The 23,712-nt window shown below is 44.1% G+C and overlaps 1 protein-coding gene across 3 annotated transcripts in view; it reads left to right on the top strand.

Moving 5' to 3' along the window:
• Window positions 1-23,712, top strand: part of LOC116824894 (MFS-type transporter SLC18B1-like) — a 122,804-nt gene that overhangs the window by 1,983 nt on the left and 97,109 nt on the right. For 2 of the 3 annotated variants that reach the window (XM_075063963.1, XM_032780511.2), the window contains exons 3-7: window positions 1,522-1,617; window positions 5,892-5,965; window positions 12,731-12,878; window positions 15,542-15,698; window positions 18,787-18,923. The exons of the other annotated variant lie outside the window; for it this stretch is intronic. In XM_075063963.1, coding sequence (XP_074920064.1) covers window positions 1,522-1,617; window positions 5,892-5,965; window positions 12,731-12,878; window positions 15,542-15,698; window positions 18,787-18,923 — 612 coding nt within the window. The remainder of the gene's footprint in view (window positions 1-1,521; window positions 1,618-5,891; window positions 5,966-12,730; window positions 12,879-15,541; window positions 15,699-18,786; window positions 18,924-23,712) is intronic. 3 annotated transcript variants of the gene reach the window in all.

The following is a 23,712-nucleotide window of genomic DNA, read 5'->3' as shown; positions in this document are numbered from 1 at the left end:
AACCAGGAATAAAACCCAGGTATCTTGACTCCATTCCAATACCTGATCTTCTGGATCACTCTCTTCCCTCCCCTTCCCCCATCCACTTATGACTTCCCCCTCAGTCTTTCCCAGGTTAAAGTTTGCCAGGCTGGCAGATAGGAAAATCATCTTTACTGTCGTATTAAATTGAGCAAACTTGATGTGCAAGTTGAGGAAGAATAAATGTATATGGAGCCCCATGACACTTCAGAGTAATCATTTTAGAGCAAATCTATTGCTCAGAGAGAGAGGCAGGCCCTGGTAGAGTGACTAGATGTCCTAATTTTATTGGGAGTGTCCCAATATTTACTTGTTTGTCCCGTGTCCCGACCGATGTTCGGGATGCAAATTGTCTCGATATTTTGTACTCCAGCACAACTCAACTCAGCCCTGGCCCTGCTTCTTCTCCAAGCATACTATATTCCTCCTCCTCCCACCTCCCTCCCAGGCTTGCACAAATCAGCTATATGGCGGCACAAGCACTGGGAGGCAGGGGGGAGAAGCAGGATATGGCAGCCAGCTCAGGGGAGGCTGAGGTGAGCTGGTGCAGTGGGGGGAGGGGCGGGGAGCTGCCAGTGGGTGCTCAGCCCCCATCAATTTTTCCTATGCTCTGGCAGCCATTTTTTTGGTTGCTCCACCGGTGATGACACCCCCTCCTTCCCCCCAGTCCCAATATTTCATGTCTCTCATCTGGTCACCTTAGGCCCTGGTCAGTTAGCCGGATCATCCCCACCTGGGGCAACGTCTAAAAGAGGGGACTAAGGGTTTTCCCCTCAAACATTCTAATGTTCTGCCCACCTGCTGTATGGAGTGATCTTCAAAGCTTGCCCCCAGATGCTACCTAGCCTCCAGGATCTGTGAGAGGCCAGTGCTCCCTGTGCAGAGGCCTTTGTACTTCTAGTGCTGGAGTCACCCTAGTTCTCTTTCCTTCTGGCAGTATAGCTCTACTGGAAAGGAAAAGTACAGTGACAGACCATATTACCTCTTCCCATGTAACTTCTATAAGAGCAGCGGGGAGATGATGTCATCTTCCCCCTGCCCAGTCCACACCTCTTCCTCTGCATGGATCCCAAATTTTCAGGGTGTCCTCTGTGGCATCCTGGGATGTAGGGGTAGGGGAACCATGCTGTGGAGACAGCAGAATCCTTCATTTGCCCCTTCCTTGTAGGGGGAATGAGGTCTATGCACACCAGGTTCCGCCTATGTACGGACTTAGGGAATGTGTTCTGTGCCTGGGTAAGGTCCTACTAGCTGACCTGTAGTGCAACACAGCAACTTAGAATTTCCATCCTTCACACCTGCTTCCACTTATAGTAGATGCTGCTTCTGCTCCTGACTACAGAAATACTGAATTGTGCTGCCAGGTGATTTTAAATTGCTGTAAAGATGTAAGACTTAATTAAAAGTATTTTACCTAATGCTAACATTTTCCTTTGTGAACTGAGGTCCTTTTTTCTGTCCATGTTCTAAGTCTGGCTGTCCTGGTGTTTCCTTTTACAGGCAGAGAAAAAGGGTGCCAGTGATACAGTTGTTGGACTGATTTTTGGATGCTTTGCTTTATCTAATTTCTTGACTTCTTTAATATTAGGAAATTATGTAAGTATTTTTACAGTTTTCAGTACTGACTTACTTAATAATGGAATAGGACCTAACAACTTTATGCAGAGCCTGGTCCAAATAAACCAATTTGACTGCTGACATGTATAAATTTGCTCTTTTAAGCAAGTGAAAGATACATTAACATAATAATGGCCATACTGGGTCAGACCAAAGGTCCATCTAGCTCACTGGCCACTGTTGGAAGACAGGATAATGCCAGGTGCTTGAGAGCGAATGAACAGAACAGGTAATTATCAAGTGATCCATCTGCTATTGCCCGTTCCTGGGTGTTTAATGGTCAGGAAAAACTAATTATGTGCACTCTGAGACTCATTCCATACTCCAGTAAATGTATTTGTTGTCTTCCTATTTTCCAATTACTTTTACAGACATCCATGCTCTTCCTTTCAATGATGAACCTGGACACCTGTAAATTCAGCTAGAAACACGGAAGATGTCCAGCAGAATGAGACTAAGTTGCTCTGCTGATCATCAGCAAGTATTCTATAGATCACAGTAGAGAAGCTGCTGTTTTTTATAAAGAAGGCAGGTTTCTCTCTGACTGCACATTCAGGGTTAGCAGCAATAGTCTGTGTGCTGTTTTTACACCACTGGGTTCTCAGAGGCAGACTTCCTGGGAGAAGAGGTCAAAACTAGGGCTGTTAAGTGATTTAAAAGAATAATTGTGATTAATAGCACAATTAATCACACTGTTAAACAACAATAGGATACGATTCAAATATTTTTGGATGTTGTTTTCTACATTTTTCAAGTGTTGTAACTGAAGTCAATATACAGAATACAAAGTGTGCAGTGCTCACTTTATATTTTCGATTACAAGTATTTGCACTGTACAAAGCAAATAGTATTTTTCAATTCACCTAATACAAGTACTGCAGTACAATCTTTTTATCACAAAAGTTGAACTTACAAATGTAGAATTATGTGCCAAAAAACAAAACAATGTAAAACTTTAGAGCTTGCAAGTCCACTCAGTCCTCCTTGTTCAACCAATCGCTCAGACAAACAAGTTTTGCACTTGCAGGAGCTAATGCTGCGCTCTTCTTATTTACAATGTCACCTGAAATGAGAACAGGCATTCTCATGGCACTGTTGTAGCCACCATTGCAACGTATTTACGTGTCAGATGCGCTAAGGATTGATATGTCCCTTTATCGGGGCTGGCTTTACCATTTTTGCTGCCCCAAGTGCGCAAAAAAAAAAGGGCTGTGGGACTGTGCTGCCCCAAGAATGGATGGAATGCTACCCCTCAGCATGTGCCACCTCAGGCACGTGCTTCCTCCACTTGTGCCTGAAGCCGACCCTGCCCTTTACGCTTCAATTGCTATTCAAGAGGACATGCGTCAATCCAAAGCAGTGCAGACCTACGCATGTTCATTATCTGAGTCAGATGCCACTAGCAGAAGGTTGATTTCTTTTTTTTTGGTGGTTCGGGTTTTGTAGTTTCCGCATCAGAATGTTGCTCTTCTAAGACTTCTGAAAGCATGCTCCACATCTCATCCCTCTCAGATTTTGGAAGGCACTTCAGATTCTTAAACCTTGGGTCAAGCGCAGTAGCTATCATTAGAAATCTCACATTGGTACCTTCTTTGCATTTTGTCAAATCTGCAGTGAAAGTATTCTTAAAATGTGCTGGGTCTTCATCTGAGACTGCTATAAACCTGAAGTATGTGGCAGAATGTGGGTAAAACAGAGCAGGGGACATGCAATCCTCCCTCATGGAGTTCAGTCACAAAAAAAAAAAGCGTTTAACAAGCGTCATCCATATGGAAGCATATCCTCTGGAATAGTGGCCAAAGCATGAAGGGGCATGTGAATGTTTCATATCTGGCACAAAAATACCTTGTAATGTCAGGGCTGGCTCCAGGCACCAGCAAACAAAGCAGGTGCTTGGGGCAGCCAATGGGAAGAGGCGGCATGTCAGTGGTCTTCGGCAACTTGGCAGCAGGTCCCTCAGTTTCTTTCTGAGCGATGGACCTGCCGCCGAGGAATGAAGCAGCATGGTTGAGCTGCTGCAAAAGTGCCGCTGCTCACAGACTTTTTTTTTTCCTGCCGCATGGGGAGGCAAAAAAACCTGAGACGGCCCTGATGCCAGCTACAAAAGTGCCATGCACATGCCTGTTTTAACTTTCTGGTGACACTGTAAATAAGGCAGCTTTATCGCCTGTAAATAAGCTTGTTTGTCTGAGCAATTGGCTGAACAAGAAGTAGGACTGAGTGGACTTTTTGTTTTTGAGTGAAGTTATGTAACAAAACAAAAATCTACATTTGTAAGTTGCACTTTCACAACAGAGATTGCACTACAGTACTTACGAGGTAAATTGAAAAATACTATTTTTACAGTGCAAATGTTTGTAATAAAAATATACTGATTTCAAATACAACACAGAATAAACATATATGAAAAGATATATAAAAACATCCAAAATATTTAATTAATTTCAATTGGTCTTCTATTTAACAGTGCAATTAAAAGTGTGATTAATTGCCATTATTTTTTTAATTTCAATTTAATTTGTGAGTTAACTGCAATTAGTGGACAGCCCCAGTCAAAACTGTGGCCAGAATATGCTGTAATCAAAAAAATTCTCCTGTCCACTCTCTCTTTGGAGTATCTTCTTCCAGTTTCAATTTTGCCTGTCTTTTTGTGACTAGCACTCAAAGATTTGAGAAAAACTTTGTTAGTCTTTTTCGAAACTGACTCTTTTGCCCCTCTTGCTGCAGTGATTGCAGTTTGGCTAGCCAGTGGGCATGGAGCTAAACCATGCAAGACAACATTTTAGAGTTGGAAAATGTCTTCTTGGTTCCCATCTTAAATATGGCTATCGAATATAGTTCTTAAGCTAGTGTACAGGCTGCTTTAAGGCCCTAGCTATACTTTTAAAACACTTACAAACACTTTTTTTTTTTTATTTTGCCCCTTCCTTTGGGGGGGGGGGCATTAGACCTCTGTTTCCAATGGGAAGTCCCTGCAATTTACAAGAAAAAAGAATAAAAGCCCTTACAACAGACCACTGGGGTGAAAGTAAGGCGGTACAAACTGGTACAGTGTACTGGTAAAAGGTTGCCACCGATAACAGCAGCCTGTACAGCTGACTTTTTAAAGCAGTACCATGGCAAAGGACCCTGCTTAAAGTGAGGCCCCTTTTGCCCCCTCCACCTTCCCCTGGGCTGCTGATCGGGGGGGGGGGGGCAAAAGGAGCAGCTGCCCTGGGGCTGGTGACTTGGGCTTGGGCTCCGGCTGCCACTACTGTGCATGTGTGTGACTTCTCATCTGCAAGGTAAGTGAGTGGGGGCTGTGTGAAGCACACAACTTCTCACTAATGGAAGAGACAAACGGGTAGCCTGTAGCAATGATCAGACATCTGTGTTTCACTGAAAGCAGGACAAACCACTGGCTTCAGTAAAACACGCTGCAGTACAGGAACTGGTTCTCCAGCCCTGAACAATCCAAAGAAACTGAAATGTGTGCTCATGCTAAGGGAGGGTTAGAATGCAACAAGAAGCCACAGAGAGTTATATTGTTGAAGGTGACCTGGCCAGAGGCTGCGCCCTCAGCCATCCATTTCCTAGCTGGTAGAGTCTATAGTGAAAGCAGGCCATGCTGTCTTGCCTCTGGCATTTCTGAGAATGAGGAGAAGTGTAGTGCATTCCTTACCGCAGAGATGGTTACTAGTTTCTTTTAAACTGGCTTCCATGACAGAACGATCTTTTCCCTGAATAACTAGCCTTTCACAGATCCTGTGTTTACTGCCTCTGGTGCTTATATGCCCTGAGGTGCTTATATATCCTGTTGTCTTGGATTATCTATTGAACAGACTAGCAGCTGAGCAAATGGAAACAACCATTTTAGTCAGCTCCCCATTGCCTACTTTAATAGCACCATTACTGACTGCTATAGGCAATGCTGGATGTATGTGAGTCACTCTATCTAAGCGATATAAGAATGCTGGTGCATTCTGTCACTATACAGAGGCTACAGCAAATGGCAGTGAGAGTTAGCTCTGCCAGTGACTTACCATTGGGGAAAAGTAGGTTAAGTCAGTTAACCATTTAGAATATTTTTAGGTTTGATTATAAGCTAAACGTGGGAGGGAGTCTCATTCTCTGCCTTTGTTTTGTCAGTGATTTTTCTAGAGCATGCACACAGTGTTTTTGATTTCATAACAAAACTCTCCAAATAAATTTTCTTGATTTAAAAATGGACTGGAAATAATTAAAATGTAACATTTATTCTTGACCAATTACAGCTTGTACAAATTGGAGCCAAATTCATGTTTGTGGCTGGGATGTTTGTCTCTGGATGTGTTACAATTCTGTTCGGGTGAGTGTGTTTTCTTGTTTCTAGTGTGAAATTTGCATTGTGTTTTTTGTGACTCAGGGCTAGGAATCAAAAGACCTCAGCTCTGTTTCTGACACTGGGCCAATGACTTAACCTCTCTGTCTTAGTTTTCCTCCTCTGTAAAGTGAGAATAATAGTTGCCTAACTCCGGGGGCTATAAGGTTTGTTTAGCACTCTGAGACCCTTGGCTGGAAGATGCCATAAATGCAATTTGCTAATTGGTTATTGGAAAAACCTCAAGTATGGTAATAAGCACATACAAAATCTAGCTCATAAAATGAGACTTTTAATTATTTTAAATCCATTTGGAAATTGGAAACTTTGCCTGGCAATTGTAGGGTCTAAGGCACTAATTTCTGATTATGTAGGTTTTATTTTTAAAAAGGGTCTATTTCACAATGCTGTGAAATTGTGAAATCAAGTTCAGCTCTGTGGGGATGCTGCTTGGCAAAATGATGAGGAGCAACTGAGGAAGGCACTGGAGTTTTTCATGGGGAGAAGGATACTGTGCTGGCCCTCTGCCTCCAAAGGGGGTGAAGGCGTTGGAGAAGGGCTAGAGGTTGTTTCACTCTCCGTTTCCAGTTCAGGCACTAGGGGTATGTCTGCACTGCATTGTCAGCCTGGGTCTGTAGGATCTGAGACTGAAGACTCAGTATCTTTTGCATCCATGCTGCATCATGAACCAGGGCTTACAATTTCTGGACCTGGGTCTTGCAATCATGCTGACACATCCATGCTGTGCTTCTCTGACCCCAGTCAAACATTATTCTTGGGACACATTCCAAGTGTCCTAGTGCATCCTCTAGCTGTAGCCATTCTAGGCCTTGTTTCACTGTGTATTGTGGGAAAACTTAACTTCCAGTCAAGTGCCATAGGCTGGACAGTCATCTCAACCTGCCAACACATTCAGCTGAGCCATCTTTGGGTCTACACACTCCCAAGAACCAGAGTCACAAACATGGGTGAAGCACTGTTGGAAGAATTTGTCTAGCTTGCACTTTCCCTCCCATTTCAGGAAATGATAGAGTGCCCATGAGATGCTGGTGGATATTTCAACAGTGTTTGCAGGATTTGGGGGGGGGGGGGGGGGAGGGGAGGGGGATCCCTACTGGAGACACCTCTCAGAGGAATAAAGATGTTGCAGACTCCAGCTGGTGGGTGCTGTCAATGATTCTTGCTATAGCTGCAGATTTTTCCTCATATGTTGACTGGTGCTTCTGGATCAGGACCATGAGAACAGACTTATGGGATCAGATCATGTGGACTTGAGATGCCCAGCAGTGGCTCCAGAACTTTCACATGAAGAAGATGATGTTTCTGGAGCTTTGTCAGCAGCTTGCCCTGACACTTCAGCATCAGGACACATGTGAGGGAGCCCAGGTGGTCCAGAGCAAGGTTGCTACAGCCATCTGAAAGAAACTCTATCCCTGACTGCTACAGGTTGGTGTTGGCAAGTCAATGGTAGGAGCTGTGCTGGTAGATGTTTGTGTGGCAATTGGAACTGAGATTTACCCAAAGGTTAATGGGCATAAACAAAGTCCCTGAAACAACTTTGAGAGAATGGGCTTTCCAAACTGCACTGGGGCATGGATGGGACTCGTGTCCTTAGTTTGCTCTCCTCAAGGAGCGCATGAGTGCATGAACTACAAGTGGTACAACTTGATGATCATGGAGGCCCTGGTTGACCATAGAGGCTAATTCATGGATGCCAACATGGGCTGTTCTAGCAAAGTGTATGGTGCCAAAGTTTTTGGCAGAATAGGACTTTACCTTCATGGACAGGCTGGGACACTATTCCCACTGAATGAGATGGTAATAAATAGAGTAAGTGTCCTCCCTGTTCTAGGGAACTCCACGTACCTCTTATGGCTTCTGAAACAGTACCCTGATCTCAGAAGGCCTGGCAAAAGAAGGTTAATTACACCTTTAGTAGCTGTAGAATGGTGGTTCAGTGTCTGTTTGGCAGATTGAAATCCTGCTATAGCTGTTTACTGGATTGTTTGGATGCTAGTGTTATGCTGTGCTCTTCACAAGGTGAAGCCATTTCTTCAGGTGTGCATTCAGGCTTTTAATGGATTGCTAGACCAGTACACCTATTATAATGGAATCAGGATCCACATGTGCCATGGAAATCAGGAATGCTTTGTGCAGCCACAATGTGGGCTTGCCTCGCCCCGTGGATGAGGGGGAATAGTAAGTGCGACTATATACCTATAGTAATGTGAAATATCATCTGTGGTGGGATGGATCCCATTCACACTTCCATTGCCTCTGGGGGATTCTTAATGAATTTAAACGTATGGATGCAATGGAATATATGGTCTTTTTTATATATATATTTTTTAAAATCTTTGTGTAAAATGGGCATGTGCTTCAGCCCACTGTTTTTGGATTGCTGTTATGTAGTCAGCTTTGGTAAAGATAAACAGCTGTCATGACACCATATTTGTGCAAACAAAACACTTTTTAATTCTAGACATGGTTTTAATAAAAACTGGGAAACTACAGGCCAGCACAGCTGCCACCAAACTCCTAATACCAGGGAGGAAAAATTGCAAAAACTGGTGAATGGTGCTCATTAAATCACTGCCAAAAAAGTGAACAATTGTGACACAGACTCATTAGTGGTTCACTGCTTTGTGTCAGTGACTCTTATCTGACCTGTCCAAGTCACTACACCTAACAGGTTGCTGTCACAGTATTTGTCTTTAAAGAAGATTGTGTGAGATGTCAAATAACAGCTTATACCGTACTGGTCATTCTAAGCATTGTGAGATGCATCTGCTGGTATTACTCTCAAGAAGTTGTATGTATGTACTAAAAATGTTTAAAATATGTAACTACTATGTTGAAAATGTTACTAGGTAGGGTTAATAAACATGTTTCTCTCAAACAAAGGAATATTGACTTACCAGTGTGCCTACATAACTGATGTAAAATTAAGCACTGTGAAAGCCAAAACGCAATGGGAACTACATCTGCATGCAAGTCACCAGGAAAAGCCAGGTGTGGGGGGAGATTTAAAGCAAGAGAGACTGTCTGTCTGTTTTGATCCCAGACACAAAAGAGTTCTGGGGAAATATAAGGCGAAAACATTTTGTCCATAACTGAGGGAGCAAAACAGACAGTTCTTTTTGCAGCCTTGGAATTTGGATCCTGGCTCTGGGGCTAGTGATGCTGAGAGGTTGCTGTAGGCAAGAAACTTTAGCATAGGTAAAGCTTTCCACCTGTTAAAAGTTTATTCATCTCTGAGAAGTATTTATACTTCTGTTTTATTTGTAACCAATTACCCTTTGACCATCTTAACCAGTTTCACTTAAATCTCTGTCCTTAATCAATAAGTTTATTCTTGAGTTTAATTCATCTCAGCGCTTTTTTCAGTTCAGAATTCACACTTTATTAAGTATAAAACAGGCTGGTGAGTTTGCTTTCTTTGGAGACAGCCAACTTGATAATTTCTGTGAGTGCCCAGTGACAGGGTCTGGATATTACAGGAAATACTCTACTCTTCAAGGGAGAATGGGGATTAGAGTGTAACCTGCAGGGTAAAGGAAAGGCTGGCAGAGCTTCTCAGGAGATTGATTGATTGGGTGGCTAACAGACTGGCAAGACAGTGCTAAACTGGTACCAGCTCCCTAAGTCTGTCTCTCTCACTGAGACAGGTGGGTAGCTATTTGACTCATCCTGTCCACTCCAAGAAGAAAACACTCCAGTTCTGTTTCACCAATTCTGAGTACCTCCTTCCCCAGTTCTTGGCTTTTCTAGTGCATCATGTATGTACTGGCTGCTGCTGCACAGGACTGGAAGAATGAATGAGATACATGTGCCCATTCCAATTAGTGTTCATGCCTTGGGGGCATGTACCGCCCAATCACAGAATGGTCCAAAGTGTTCTGGGGCTGCAGGATACAGTAGAGTGGTGGGGCTCAGAGGGTGGGACTGGAGCAGGAGGTACAGAGGTAAGCACAAGCAGCTTCCCTAAACTTTCTGCTGTACTTGAATTTTCTCCTTCAAATGTTGTTTGGGCTCCAGAAACGATGCTGCCACTCTTCCCTAATGTGCTGCAGCCTCTCTTGGTCTGTCAATCTACTGTACATCTTCCTCCCATTGATATTGCTGCTTATGACTGATTTTTATCCAGGATGTCCACCATTAATTCTTCTTGCCTGCTTTCTCCTTGACTGCTGTAGCAGCATACGGCCCTTCCTCTCTCCCTGATCCCCAAAGGGTCCTGCGTAACTGACTGCCCTGCAGAGGTGAAAGGGTTGGCAAGACAAATGGAAGACCATATTGTCCAAGTATTTCAAAAAGTTTCACTTCATCAGTAGTGAAAGTCAAGGTAAAAAATGGTACTTTGGGCTTTATTCTGAGAAAAAGAAGTTGGTTTTCTGACACTGTTGGGAATTGAGCAGAAAGCAATCATGTTAGGATAAGGCCTGATTTACAAATCAATTTAAATTATTTCTAAAATTCCAGTCCATTTTTTTTGCGTTATGGTGGAAGAAGGGGGACTGCATACCATGGTTTTATAATCCTTTTAGACTTATAATGCCTGACCAATACACACATGTGTGGAAGGGGTTAGTGACCTACAGAGGAGGCCCTCATAAGCATGCCCTGCACTGAAATGTGATCACCCGTTTGGAGTTTATGCTCCAGGAAAAGTTTGGAGACATTAATAACTGGGACTGTATGGAAAACTTGTGGTGAAATGAACAGGATGCAGAGTTCACTTGCAGATCTAGTGAAGCCTCCCTGAAAGCTCCCTGCAGTCAGGCAATGACCCCAATGCAGCTTAGGCTTACAATACAGCCCCCAAGGTTACATACAGACACCCCAGGTCAATTTGGATTCCTTATATCGCACGCGCACACGCCTGAACTCCACATAGATGTCCATAGCCTAAAAAACTTTTTACCCCTCTCCCCATATTTGGATAATAGCTCAGTAAAAGGGATTGAAAAGCACTCCCCCTCCTGGCATCTTTTTGGACTCGTAATACAGGATTCCTGGAGTAAATACAACCCAGGTGCATTTTGGACAGTTATGTTCTCTCCTCCCTTCCCCCACCCCATATCTCCATTATAGTTTAGGGTAATTGGACAGGCAGCTTGGCATGGTCCAGTGGTGCTGATTTGTATGGCATTGTGTACTATTAGTAAGAGGCGCTTTATCTCTACAATGCATCTTTGGGACAAGGGTGTGTGTGTGAATATCTAGTAAAAGTTTCATCAGAACTGCTTAACTTTTTTGTTTTCACTTCCCGGAATCCATTTTGAATTCCATATGGCGGCCGGGGGTGGGGGTAACATTAGGGGCCTGGCATGTGTTCCACCTTTAGCGGATACATGCTGCTGTCGCTGATGATGATTTCATTGGGGCATAAGCCAAAATTGACTCTTCCCTATATTAACAAAAATGTTCTGCCACCATGTTCACCAGGTTCTGATGCTTTCAGTTCTGCTGCGGGCTGCTCCCTGGGGCATCTTCAAACAGCTCCTCTCAGCATGGACTCAGGATGTGCTGTAGCAGCTCACTATGCAGAACTTCCTCAGGGACTGGCATGAGCAGCAGAATCCTTCCTGTGCTTGATCTGATGGCGGCTGGCTTTGCTATGTGTTGCCTGTGACTCAGGGCTTACAAGGGTGCCATCCCTGCTCAGCACATTGTCACGCACTACCATAGGCTCAGTGAGATGTTCAGTTCCCATTACTCAATCAAATTCCTCGGAGGAGAGGCAGAGAGTTCCCAGAGCTGTGGTTGTTTATCCCTGACTTTGCAGTAGTTGGTCTAGAGTCACTCTGTTCACTCTGAGCATTGATCAGCTGAGTGGTGGATCCCCAATGCTGCAAGCTTCTCCAACCTTTCCTGGTACACATGGTCATTTCTGGTACTTTTGCTGAAGTCAGATAACTTGCTTGTCTTGCATTAGAGATTAACCAGAATCTGGCTGATTTTCCGAGACTGGCTAGTACCCATGGGCAGCCACAAGAAGTCATCCTACAGCAAGTGTGCTAACATAGGAGATGGTTAACTGTGTTCCCAGTTCAGAGGCCAGCATGGGAAGGAAGGGTTGCTTCCAGTTTCTGGGAATCAAGTAGGTAGTTCTGAGCTAAAAGGGCCAAGAAACACTGGCCCAGAGGACTGGGGAACAATGTTGACGAGCTGTCCAGCCATGACCCTGGGAAGCCAGGGTTGAGATGCATCCACCCTGCAAAAAGACAGTTGGAACCCGAATCTCCGAAGGACTCGGGCTCAGACCCTCCCCTCCCCTACCCAACACCCTTTTTCACCCATGTCCTAGGAGCTGGGTCTGACAGTCCAAGTCAGAATATTTGTGTGTGGCTGCTAAGGGAGGTCTGGGCTCAAACCTGAGTCTTAGCATGGATTTCCAATGCAGTGTAGACATACCTAGAGATACTGGAGTTTCTAATATATCAAATACATGCAAAAGCTGGAGCACCCAAGCAGGTCCTGGGACAGCACCTTCCACAGCACCTGAGAGTCAAGAGGAACTGAGCTTCTCGTCAGGACCCTGTCCCTGGACTCTGATGGAGGGGGGAGAACCTGCATTGGCTTCTAGGTGTCTAAACTTTTCAAACTTTCTATGTGATAGGTAGGTAAGAGTTATTCCCCATTTGACAAAGGGCAAATGACTTGCCCTGTGCTTTGACCACTCGAGCATATTGTTTAAAACTATTATCAGTTTGGCTTGTTTCATTTTGTTTTGTTTCCTTGTTCTTTCAGTATGTTGGATAGAGCACCTGATGGACCAATATTCATTGGTTTGTGTTTTCTGGTTAGAGCGATGGATGCCATAGGCTTTGCTGCAGCAGTGACAGCTTCATTTTCTATTCTTGCAAAGGCTTTTCCCAATAATATAGCTACAGTAATGGTATGTACAGAACTATACATTATAGCCAAATGTCCAGAATAAGTGTTTTTTAATGACTCATCTTTATGCATTTTGCATACCAGACAGCCACTGTAACCCTACAGCTCATGTCAGGTGTCTAATATAAGCTCCTCCAATTTAAAAAGCCTGACAAAAAATCTCTAATTTTGAATTAAAAACTATATATGCCTGGATGAATAAACATGATTCAGGTGCAACAAAAGTTATGCAGGTCCTGGAACAATGGAAGGAATAAAGAAGTAAAACTGAGCTCATTCAGTAACATATACAGGAGTGTTTAAAATAATAAAAACCTTGATGTCTTTCTGAGACTTAGGAAAGGAGGGATTTTTTTAAAATTATATTCTTGTTGTGATCAGTTTACCAGCCTTGTTTGAAACGTGGGTAGGATATTGACAGACGACATATAACTTTAAAGCATTTTAAAAATGCTTTCCATTTAATCTAGTCTTCATGAAAACTGAATTCCTTATGACATAACACAACAAAGGGAAATGTCTGGCTTATTGTACAGCTTTCTGCTTAAGGATCAATCTGCTTTAACCAGGTGCTTCAGTGAGGAGTTAAACCATTACATTTGGGATTTTTTTTATTCTAAGGTTCCTCCATTCTAGTGGGGACTGTTGCAAAGTGCCCTATGCTATTGTGTCCAGCTGCATAGGTGATGGCTTCACTAGGAGTACACACAAGGGAGGGCATGCTGACCCAACTTTGCATGATACTAATGCTGTGCCCTACTTATAAAACAGCAAGCCAGTAGCAATGGGAGGAAGGATCTAAGTGGATATGGCTGGAGACTTGGAGTAGGAATGGTGCTGCTGTTAAATTTAGATAGAAGTAATCATTTTTGGGGGGAATAGGGGGTGGAGAGCATGTGGGAGAACTAAATGAAAGTTTACTTTAAATCTTAAACCCTCCATCTTTTTATATAAGGCTCCAGTTCACAAAGGTGGACTTGCTGAACTGGGGCCTCTATCACCTGTCAGTCTTGTTTCTCCATGAGAGAGATGTCTGCCCTTCAGTGTTATCTCTGAAATCCTGTGAAAATAACTAGTCATAGTTTGCTGTTAACACAGCAAAAATCTCAGAAGTAGACCACTACAGCATTGCGACAAAACAAAAACTGCCCTGTCCCCCCGCACTCCTTCCCAAAGCAAAGTAACTCCAAGGAGACCAAGTAGACACTCAAGTCTGATATACACTTAAGTTTTTACCCATATTTGAATTATGGGTGGCCTTTTTAAACCAAAATAGTTATACTGGCAAAAGCCTTATGTAGACAGTTATACAGGGTAAAGGTGATTTCTTTCAGTGTAGTTTTTCTCCTTCCTGCATAGGAATAATGATGCTGGTGAAAGCACTACCCCTATAGTGCAAGCAGTACATCTTTCTAGTGTAGACATCCCTTATATGAGCTTTCTTGTCACTGTTCTATTACTTCCCACTGGATATTATGGCTAACTACTTTTTTTTGTTGTGTTTTAGGAAAAGTTCTTAGTCTAAGTATAGGTTGATCCAACGACGTAACTGAAGGGTAGTCAATTATTTTTGTCAAAGTCCAGTTTTTTGGTCAAGGTATAGTCACGGTCCAGACTCCAGAGAGGAAAATAAATAAAAATATGAGAAATAGATTATTGGGCTCCATTCAAAAGCATCTGATGGTCTGGGTTTCGCCAGGGCTGGCTCCAGGCACCAACTCAGCAAGCCGGTGCTTCGGGGGGCCAAGGGGAAGGGGCAGCAAGTCGGGATCTTCGGCAGCGGGTCCCTTGGTCCCTCTTGGAGGGAAGGAACTGCAGCTGAATTGCAGCCGAAGAAGAAAGTGGCGCGGTGGAGCTGCGGCTGATCTTAGCTCCCCCACCAACCCGCTTGGGGCAGCAAAAACCCTGGAGCCAGCCCTGGATTTGGCCTGTGGTCCACCTATTGACTACCTAATGAGGACTAATTGTATTGTAAGAGGAGACTAAGTCCACATAGATCTCCTTCATCCTTTTTTTTGAGGTAGCCTTTGAGAAAAGAAACCAAACTTAGCAGGTCAAGCATACCCATTTTATGACTTAATGGACTTTATTAGATAGATGCAGGGGCTGAACTTGACCAATTGTATATAGGTAGAAAAATGCTTCAACTTAAGGCATTTACCACCCAAGCCCCAAAGAAGTGACTTGCTGATGATGATCTGCAATATGCTTACAAAATTACATTAGAACCTGAAGGGGAGAACTTAGTATTTGGGAAATGTAGTCACTTCATTGCTGGCCTCTCTGCAGATGTACTGGGTATATTGAGGTGTTTTGCCCCAGAAACTAGCTATGTTAGGCAGTACTTGAGTAGCTAATACCAAAATATAAGAACTATACTTGGTCCTGTCCTCTCTGGGCTGAAATAAGAGGATCAAATTGCTTTTACCTAGACAACTTTCCAGACTCCTTTTGCTGTCCTTGCATGTGAAAGTGATTTGTTGATGGATCTGATTTGTTCTAGATCTTGATGAATGACAGAGCCTCACTTCTATCTAACCAACCTCCTCACACTGGATGCTTCTCATAGGAAGTGGTTTGTCTCCAGACACTTGCTGAAGAATTTGGATGCACCCCAAAATTGATGTTTGTTCTCTCTTTCTCTCTCTCTCTCCCCCTCTTTAGGGTAGTCTTGAAACATTTACAGGGCTTGGACTGGTGCTGGGCCCACCTATAGGTGGCTTTTTGTTCCAGTCCTTTGGCTATGAAGTCCCTTTCATAGTGCTAGGATGCATAGTGCTGATCCTGGTGCCTCTGAACATGTACCTCTTACCAAAATACGGTAGGCTCTTTTCCTTCTACTTCCTTTGATTAATATTTCAAATTTGAAATGGATGGATAGATACATACTCCAGTAAAATATTTTAATTCTTCATGTGTGCAGCTATCTGTGTAAGATTTCTGGAGCTGGATCAGGCATCAGAAATCTTATGGCAAAATTGCAACTGATTTTAATGTTGCAGGATCAGGTCCTTGTAGAACATAACTAAAAATCATGGATGCACATGGCTTGGAATGAACCAAATATCTTCTGTCCATCCCTGTAAATGCTAGCTTCCTCTGTTGCATTGAACTGCAGTGAGACTTTTCTACATGTGTCTCTTAGCTTTGGGACTGGAAATGATCAGTTGTCTTTGCTTAGTAGCATTTTGAGGCTAGTTGGAGTCTTACAGTACCAAGGACAAATAGATTCCTATGTATTGTATTCCACACAATGCAAGAGATAACGAACACAAGGAAGAGAATCCAGCTGCATGCAGTACTTTTGAACTCTGATGTATTTTCGAGAGGAAAAAATAGCTAGAAAGTAACTGTCAATATAATATGAACAGCCTAATATTAGAAGGTAGTCATCACCAGATTGCTGGAGGATAAAACTAATGGAACAGTTCAGATGTGATAACTCTGGAGGATAAGAACTGCATGGCTAAATACTTGAAGCTTTGTAGAAAGCCCACAAGGTAGGGGATGGTAAATATAAAAAAAATCACAGGAAAGGAAGACCGCATATATAAGTGTTTATCCTGCCTGCTACCACTACATGGGATATGCTGATTAACCATTTGTCTGTCTTCAAAAGATGTTTATAGCTTGGATATAAATACTCAATTATGCAGCTTTGGAATTCTGCAATGTGAAAGTCATTATACAATAGTCCTAGGTTTTGATCTTGTAGATGTTTGTGCATGTGTTGAAGTGTGCGCAGGAGCAGGGCAATGGAACATAACTTAAAAATGAAAAGACATCACAATGGTACTTGAAATGTGTCATGTCTAGAGTGCATATCCAAGGTGCAGGAGCCTGATCGGGTAACTGCATGAATATGCTAATTGATTTGGTTTGACAACTGACAATCTTTTTTGTTTTGGTAGCGCATATCTGAACTAGGAATACCATGAGAAGGGAGAACTTCCACATGTGGTTTTATGATGCACAATGTGTTAATTTTCTTTTACTGGCAGGGCCAGCTCTAGGCACCAGTGTTCCAAGCATGTGCTTGGGGCAGCACTTTCCAAGGGGCTGCATTCCAGCCCCCTCCCCCTTTTTTTGCTTGGGGGCACAAAAAGCCAGGAGCCGGCACTAAACCAAGATGTTCCCTGTCAGCTGAGGCTTTCAGGCTGAGTGGGAACTGACCCTGCAGTTCTGGCTTCAGTAGCAAGATGGTGCTGATGGCAGCCTGAGTTGCACAGGCTGGACTGCAGTTCAGGCTGCCCTGAGCATCATGCCCCGGAGCTGAGCCCGGGCTGCGGCTGCGAGAGGGGCTCAGCTCCGGGGGATGATGCTCTGGCTCCCCAGCGGCAGGGTAGCCTGAACTGCAGTCCAGCCTGTGGGTGAGGACCCGGGAAGAGAGGGAAGTGGAGCCTGGGATGCAGGGAGAGTCCTGCTGCTGCTCTGCTCTTAGTCTCCCCAGGGCAGTGCAGCGTGGCGTTTCCCCACCCGAGTGGGCTGTCCAGGGCATCGCCGGGCTGGGCAGGGGGCGCGCATCCTGGCTCGCGCGCTGACAGGGTGAGTGGCTGGGCAGCCCAAGCTGCCAGGGAGCTGCCACTACCCCCAGGCCCGGCTCCAGGCCCCAGCGCGCCAAGTGCGTGCTTGGGGCGGCATGCCATGGGGGGCGCTCTGCCGGTTGCTGGGAGGGCGGCAGGTGGCTCTGGTGGACCTCCCGCAGGCGTCTCTGTGGTGGGTCCACTGGTCCCGCGGTTCCAGTGGACCTCCTGCAGGCGTGCCTGCGGATGCTCCATTGGAGCCGCGGGACCAGCAGCCCCTCGACAGGGATGCCTGCAGGAGGTCCACCGGAGCCGTGGGACCGGCGAGCGGCAGAGCGCTCCCCGCAGCATGCTGCCCATGCTTGGGGAGGCGAAATGGCTAGAGCCGACCCTGACCACCCCCTCCTGCCCTCGGACCCAGCCCGCTGCTCACCTCCCCCGCCTCAGCCCCATGCTGCCTGCCATGGGTGGGGAGAGGCGGAGCCCAGCTCCAAGAGGGGCAGCAGATACTGCCCCGCCAGGGGACCCCCGTGGCTCGGGCACCTGGAGGTCAGTGTCTGTCCTCTTGGCTCTGCCTGCACAGGGCTGGGGAAGCAGCTGTCAATGCCTGCCCCTCTGAGCCCCCAGCACCCCCACACCTGCTCCTCCTGCCTGAACCCTCTTTACTAGATCCCCATCCCTTTCTGAGTACAAGGTTTGAGGGTTAGTCCCTATGCCTTCCATGTGCATTTGGAGTACTAAAGATAGGGCTGCGGGGGACAGGGGGGAGGGTGAGATTTATACTAAAGTGAAATAAAAATAGGAGAAACAGTTTGATCCCAACTGCAAGTGTAAACGGGATTGCTGTGGTGAATGAGGAGGTCATGTTTGTGGGGGAGCCCAGGGCTGGGGTGGCAGGAGGTGGGGGGCAGCCAAAATTTTTTTGCTTGGGGCAGCAAAACACCTAGAGCCGGCCCTGTTTACTGGTCAGAATGAATTATTAATTATCTAGTTTGATCTTATGTAATGGCAAATGGTGTACTGTAGAGAGATGGCTGTATTTCATATTTTTGCCTATTCACTTAATAGGCAATAGCCCAATTACTTTAATCTAAGATGAAAGCATTAAGTAGGAACATTTAAGTTCTGTTCTCATTTTTTCCCCCTCTGTTCATTTGTCCAGCTTCCAATTTTCGAGGTTTTAAAAAAAAAAAAAAAATCTGATCTCATAACAATGTCCAACCATGAGCTGTAACATTCTAAATTTTGCTTCAATTTTTGAGATTCCCGCTGCTTTGAAGATGGTTGTGGGAGAATATTGAATCTTGGAAGCAAGAGAGTGGGTTATGAGCATATCAGATTAAACACAATTCATGCTACACAGTTTCTTTTCTTCTCTTAAAACAGATGCAGTCGCTACCAAGGAATCATTCTGGATGCTCATTACTCTGCCAAAAGTTGTATTTCTCTGTTTTACTAGATTTTCACTAAGTGCGTGTTTAGGCTTTCTGGATCCCACTATGTCACTGTTTGTTTCGGAGAAGGTGAGTCATCTTAATGTGCAACAGATGGGTTAATGAATTCAGCAATATGGAGTACTTTAATCAAAATATTTTAAAATCAATGTCCTAATAAATTCTATTTTATCAAATGTGCTTGTCATTGGCATTAGCCGAGCTTAATACTGTATTGTTGACTTGCCATTAAGAGTAATTTGATTTCCACAGTGCTGGGCGCCAGCAGCTCCTATTAACTTCATTTGGAATTATGGGTACTCAACAGCTGTGAAAATCCATCCCTTGCTCTCTTTAATATGTTCTCACCCCCCACCCCAACACTTAAACTATTTCAACAGTCTATTCTGAAGACACTATCTTGGCCTTGTTCGTATGTTTGCATGACATGCTGAAATAAAGTGCATGCTAACAAAATCAGTAGGTATGTATTAATGCTGTCGTCATTGTGTTTCCCCATCGGGGAACTTGAAAAAACAAGCTTAATTGCCAAGTGCCTTTTTTTTTTTTTTCCCTGATTCTTACCCACTCTGGATAAGTATGAACAGATAATGCATGTATGAATGGCAGGAGGGTTCATGTTCATGTGATTGGGTAAGAAGAGTATTTACAGACTTTGAGGTTTCAACTGAAATAGCTGCAGTCTTGGAATATTTGAATTGACTGAGCTCTTCAAATCTAGAATTGCGAATTGTTAATGCCATTGGCCTATAAAACTAGAGAAAGGCAATGGCAAGTGAACAAAGCCTACTCTACAATATTCTAACTTCTCCATTCTATTGTTTTTGAATCAGTGAGACCCCTTTCCTCTCCCTCCCATGCCCTGAATCCACCTCACCCACTTTGTCTCTGATATAAAGAGGATCTTTATTTATGGGACCAACTTTTGTTGAGGTGAGAGAGAGAAGCTTTTGAATTACACAAAACTCTTCTCCAGGTCTGGGAAGGGTATTCAGAGTGTCCTAGCTAAATACAAAGTGGAATAGGTTGTTTAGCATAAGAAGTTAATACATATTGTAAGGGACCATTCAAGGTGAAGTGGCCCATTAACACCTCTGTAGTCATAGGACAAAAAAGTGGGGTTAGTGGGTTACAGATGGTTGTAATAAGCCATAAATCCAGTGTCCTTTATTAAGACCTTGATTGCAGTATCTAGCAGCATTATGAATTTTAAGCTCCAGGCTCATCTTTTGAAGGTGTTTTGCAGGTTTCCTTTGAAGAGGCGGGCTGAGAGGTCAGATACGGAGTGATGGTTTTATGAAAAGTGTTCACCCATGTGTGATAAGGTGTTTTTGTCTTATCACTTTTCTGTGCAAGTTTATTTGACAGCATAGTGATTGTCTGGTTGTTGGGGCATTGAGTGCACTGGATGAGGAGGTAAACCACACATTGTGATAGGCATGTGCAGAACCCCTGGATCTTGAAAGGTGTGTTGTGGTGGGGTATTGATCGTTATAGCAGTGGAGATATTCCTTCTGTTCTGTCAGGATCTGGTGCCATTTTGAGTTGATGGGGCCCTAGTCTATAGGGAGCTTGCTTCTGATGAGGAGCTTAGTGAGGTTGTGGGGGAGGGGGTTATTTCAAGGTCAGAAGAGGGGGTTCAGGAAATACTTTTTTCAGGATGTGGTCCCCATTGAGCATGGGTTGTAATTGTTTAATGATGCTCTATAAGGGTTCCAGTGTGGGGTGATAACTGACAAGTGGGGATATGATATCAGAACTTTTTTGTTTTTCTGTAATGGAGCAAGCTCTCTTGGGCTGTGAGAGAGGCCTGTTTTGTGATATGATCCACTCCTCTGTAGGACTGTCCTTATTTAGTGAATGTGATTTTAAGTGTGTTAAGGTAGGTATCTCTGACTTTCTTCTCAAAGCATATTGTGTGGTGTCTACGGCCAGGCCGTTAGATAACAGGTTTATTGGTGTATCTGGGGTAGTTACTGGACCTGTGTAGGTAGGTATGGTGATCAACAGGTTATTTGTATATAGCTGTCTGTCAGGTTCCTTCTTGCATATGTGAAGTGCCAGAGATGATTCTTCAGTTTTTCTGAAGTCCTTTTGCAGAGTTTTATTTAGCATATTTGAAGTTGTATGTGGTGGTCAGAGGGCTATAGATGATGAGCCCTCTGGGGATGATTTTTCTTGCATTTACTCAGGAAGTAAATGCAGCTGTTATTTTTTTTTTTTTTTTTTTAATGTTGTGGAATTTCCATTTCAATGGCAAAATTTAGTATCTTTTGTTGTTGTTTGACTTGTTCCTAGGATATTAGAGAGACATAGTGGATGAAGTAATAGCTTTTACTGGACCAACTTTTGTTTGGAGAAAGAGACCTACAACTCCAAATATGGTGTACAGAGCTGCAGAAGGACTTCAGAAAAACTAATTAACATCTCTTGCACCTCCCATGCTCTGAGAGAAATCACCTCATGCAGGAAATTATCATGTACCTCCATATGATAGAAAGAAGAAAAAATCAAGAAACCTACCTGGAGATCATGCAAAAACCCTCAAACAACTATTTAAAAAAATAAACTAACCACTGTCAAACACACACAAACAAAAAGTGGAACCAACTACAGCAATTCCACAACCCACAGAACTTTGCCTCTGAGATAAACCATGGCAATAAAACCTGACACACGAATGCTGCATGACAACCCAACATCATCAATTTATCAAGACTACCCCTAATTGCAGCTGAATTAATTGTACTTTACAAGGGACCAAAATTCTGCCCCACCACAGACCCTGATACCGTACTATCATGTGGAAAACTAGAATAACTCTTTCACTGACTCTGCCTCCAAGTATTCTTTCACAACAATGACAACACTGCCTACAACTACCATGTCCCTACCCACAGTCATAAGAAAAAAAAGAATGACTGGACATCTAAGTTCCCTCTAAGCTGTGTGGTCACATTAAGTTTCATGCAGGTGTTCAGGGCTGTGGTGGGGAGACATGCTTCTCTCCCTGCCCTGGACCTGCTGCAGATGAGGAAGAGGCGCCCCGGCCCCAGCCCAGTCCCGGGGTTGCCACAGTAAGGAGAGGCATTTCTTCTCTTCCCCACTACCCCAGCCTAGGTGCTGTGGCGGGGGAAAGGGAAGGGGAGGGAGAGGGAGAGTGCACGCTGGGAGAGTCCTCTCTCTCCCTGCCATAGTCCTGGGTCAGCCTGCACCCCTCATCCCTGACCTCACCCCAGAACCTGCACTCCCAGCCAGATCCCTCACCTCTTTGCATCCCAACTTTCTGTCCCGGCCCTGAGTCCCTTATCACTGTCCCCACACCACCAGCCAGATCCCTCACCCCCCTCATCTGAACCCCAGCCCTGAGCCCCCTCCCACACTCCAAACCCCTTGGCCCCATCCCCACCACATGAATTTTATGTGCACCAATATGGAGGTGATGGTGCACATAACACAATTCATTCCGCACGTGCGTGGGGAAAATTAGAGGGCATGCTGATGGACAACCCACAGTGGACAAAACCACACATTGATTGCTTCAGGAGAAAAAAAAAGGCTGTGAAATCCTTAACAAACATCATATCCACCACAGTATTTTCACTGCCAAGAGGACAGCTGTACAGTCCTTGAAATTCAACCACTAATAATGATCAAACCTGCAGACAAAGGGAGTATTGTTGTAATTCTCAACCATGATGACTACATCAATGAGGTCAGCTGACGACTTTCCACCAATGCCTACTATAATGAACTTAAAGAAGGCCCCACACCACAATTCACCAAGGAATTTAAAGATACTATCAAATCTTTCCGCAAACAACTCCAAGAGAAACACTACAACTTCATCCTGCACAAAACCACCCCAGGGATCTTCTACATGCTTCCTGAGATACACAAACAATGGAACCCAGGCAGACCCATCATACCTAGCCATGGCACTCTTACTGAAGGAATATCCAGACTCATAGACACCATCCTCAAACCACTCACCGCACAAAAGGTCAGCTTCATCCAGGACACACGAAACTTCCTGCAGAAACTGCAATATTAAGAAGCTCTCTCAAAACACCATCCTTGCCACTATGAATGTCACTCCTCTATACCAACATTCTTAACTATGACAGTATCATTGCCTACCTCAAAGATCTGCAAGACAATGATCAACACTCAGATATCCACCCCAAACATATCACCAAACTCATCTATTTCATCCTCACCCATAACCATTTCACATTCAATAGCAAACAGTTTGTTCAAAGCATGGAGACAGCCATGGGTATTAGGATGGCTTCCCAATATGCTAACCTCTTTATGGGACACCTTGAGGAAGAATTTCTGGACAAATGCACTATGAAACCGTTGTACCAAAGATACATGGATGACATTTTCATCTTCTCAACAGATGACCTAAACTCTCTCAGATTTTCACCACAACTTCAACAAACCACAACCCATCACCAAAACTCTCTGTAGAATGCTCCCCCACCACCATCAACTTCCTGGAGAACGCAATCAGCTTCAACAATGGATCCCTACAAAAAACTGTACACAAGAAACTCACTTATCACCACGCTTAACTTCACAGATCCAGTAACTACCCCAAACACACCATGCTGGGCACTGATAGCACAGAATATGCTTTTGAGGAGAAAGTCTGGGATACATATTTTACTACACTTAAAACTGCCTTCATCAGACAAGGACACTACACCAGAGATGTTACATAGATTGCATCAGGGAATAGGCCACCCAAACACCCTGAAAGAGCTTTCTTCAATATGGAAATAACACTGCCTCTGACTGCACAACCCTAGTTGTCACCTATCATCCCATACTGGTATCCATTAAATAATTA

This window comes from Chelonoidis abingdonii, chromosome 3, assembly GCF_003597395.2.
Source record: "Chelonoidis abingdonii isolate Lonesome George chromosome 3, CheloAbing_2.0, whole genome shotgun sequence".
NCBI classification, from domain to species: Eukaryota; Metazoa; Chordata; order Testudines; family Testudinidae; genus Chelonoidis; species Chelonoidis abingdonii.
The sequence above is the reverse complement of the archived record's forward strand: the minus strand, read 5'-3'. Positions and strand labels throughout refer to the sequence as shown.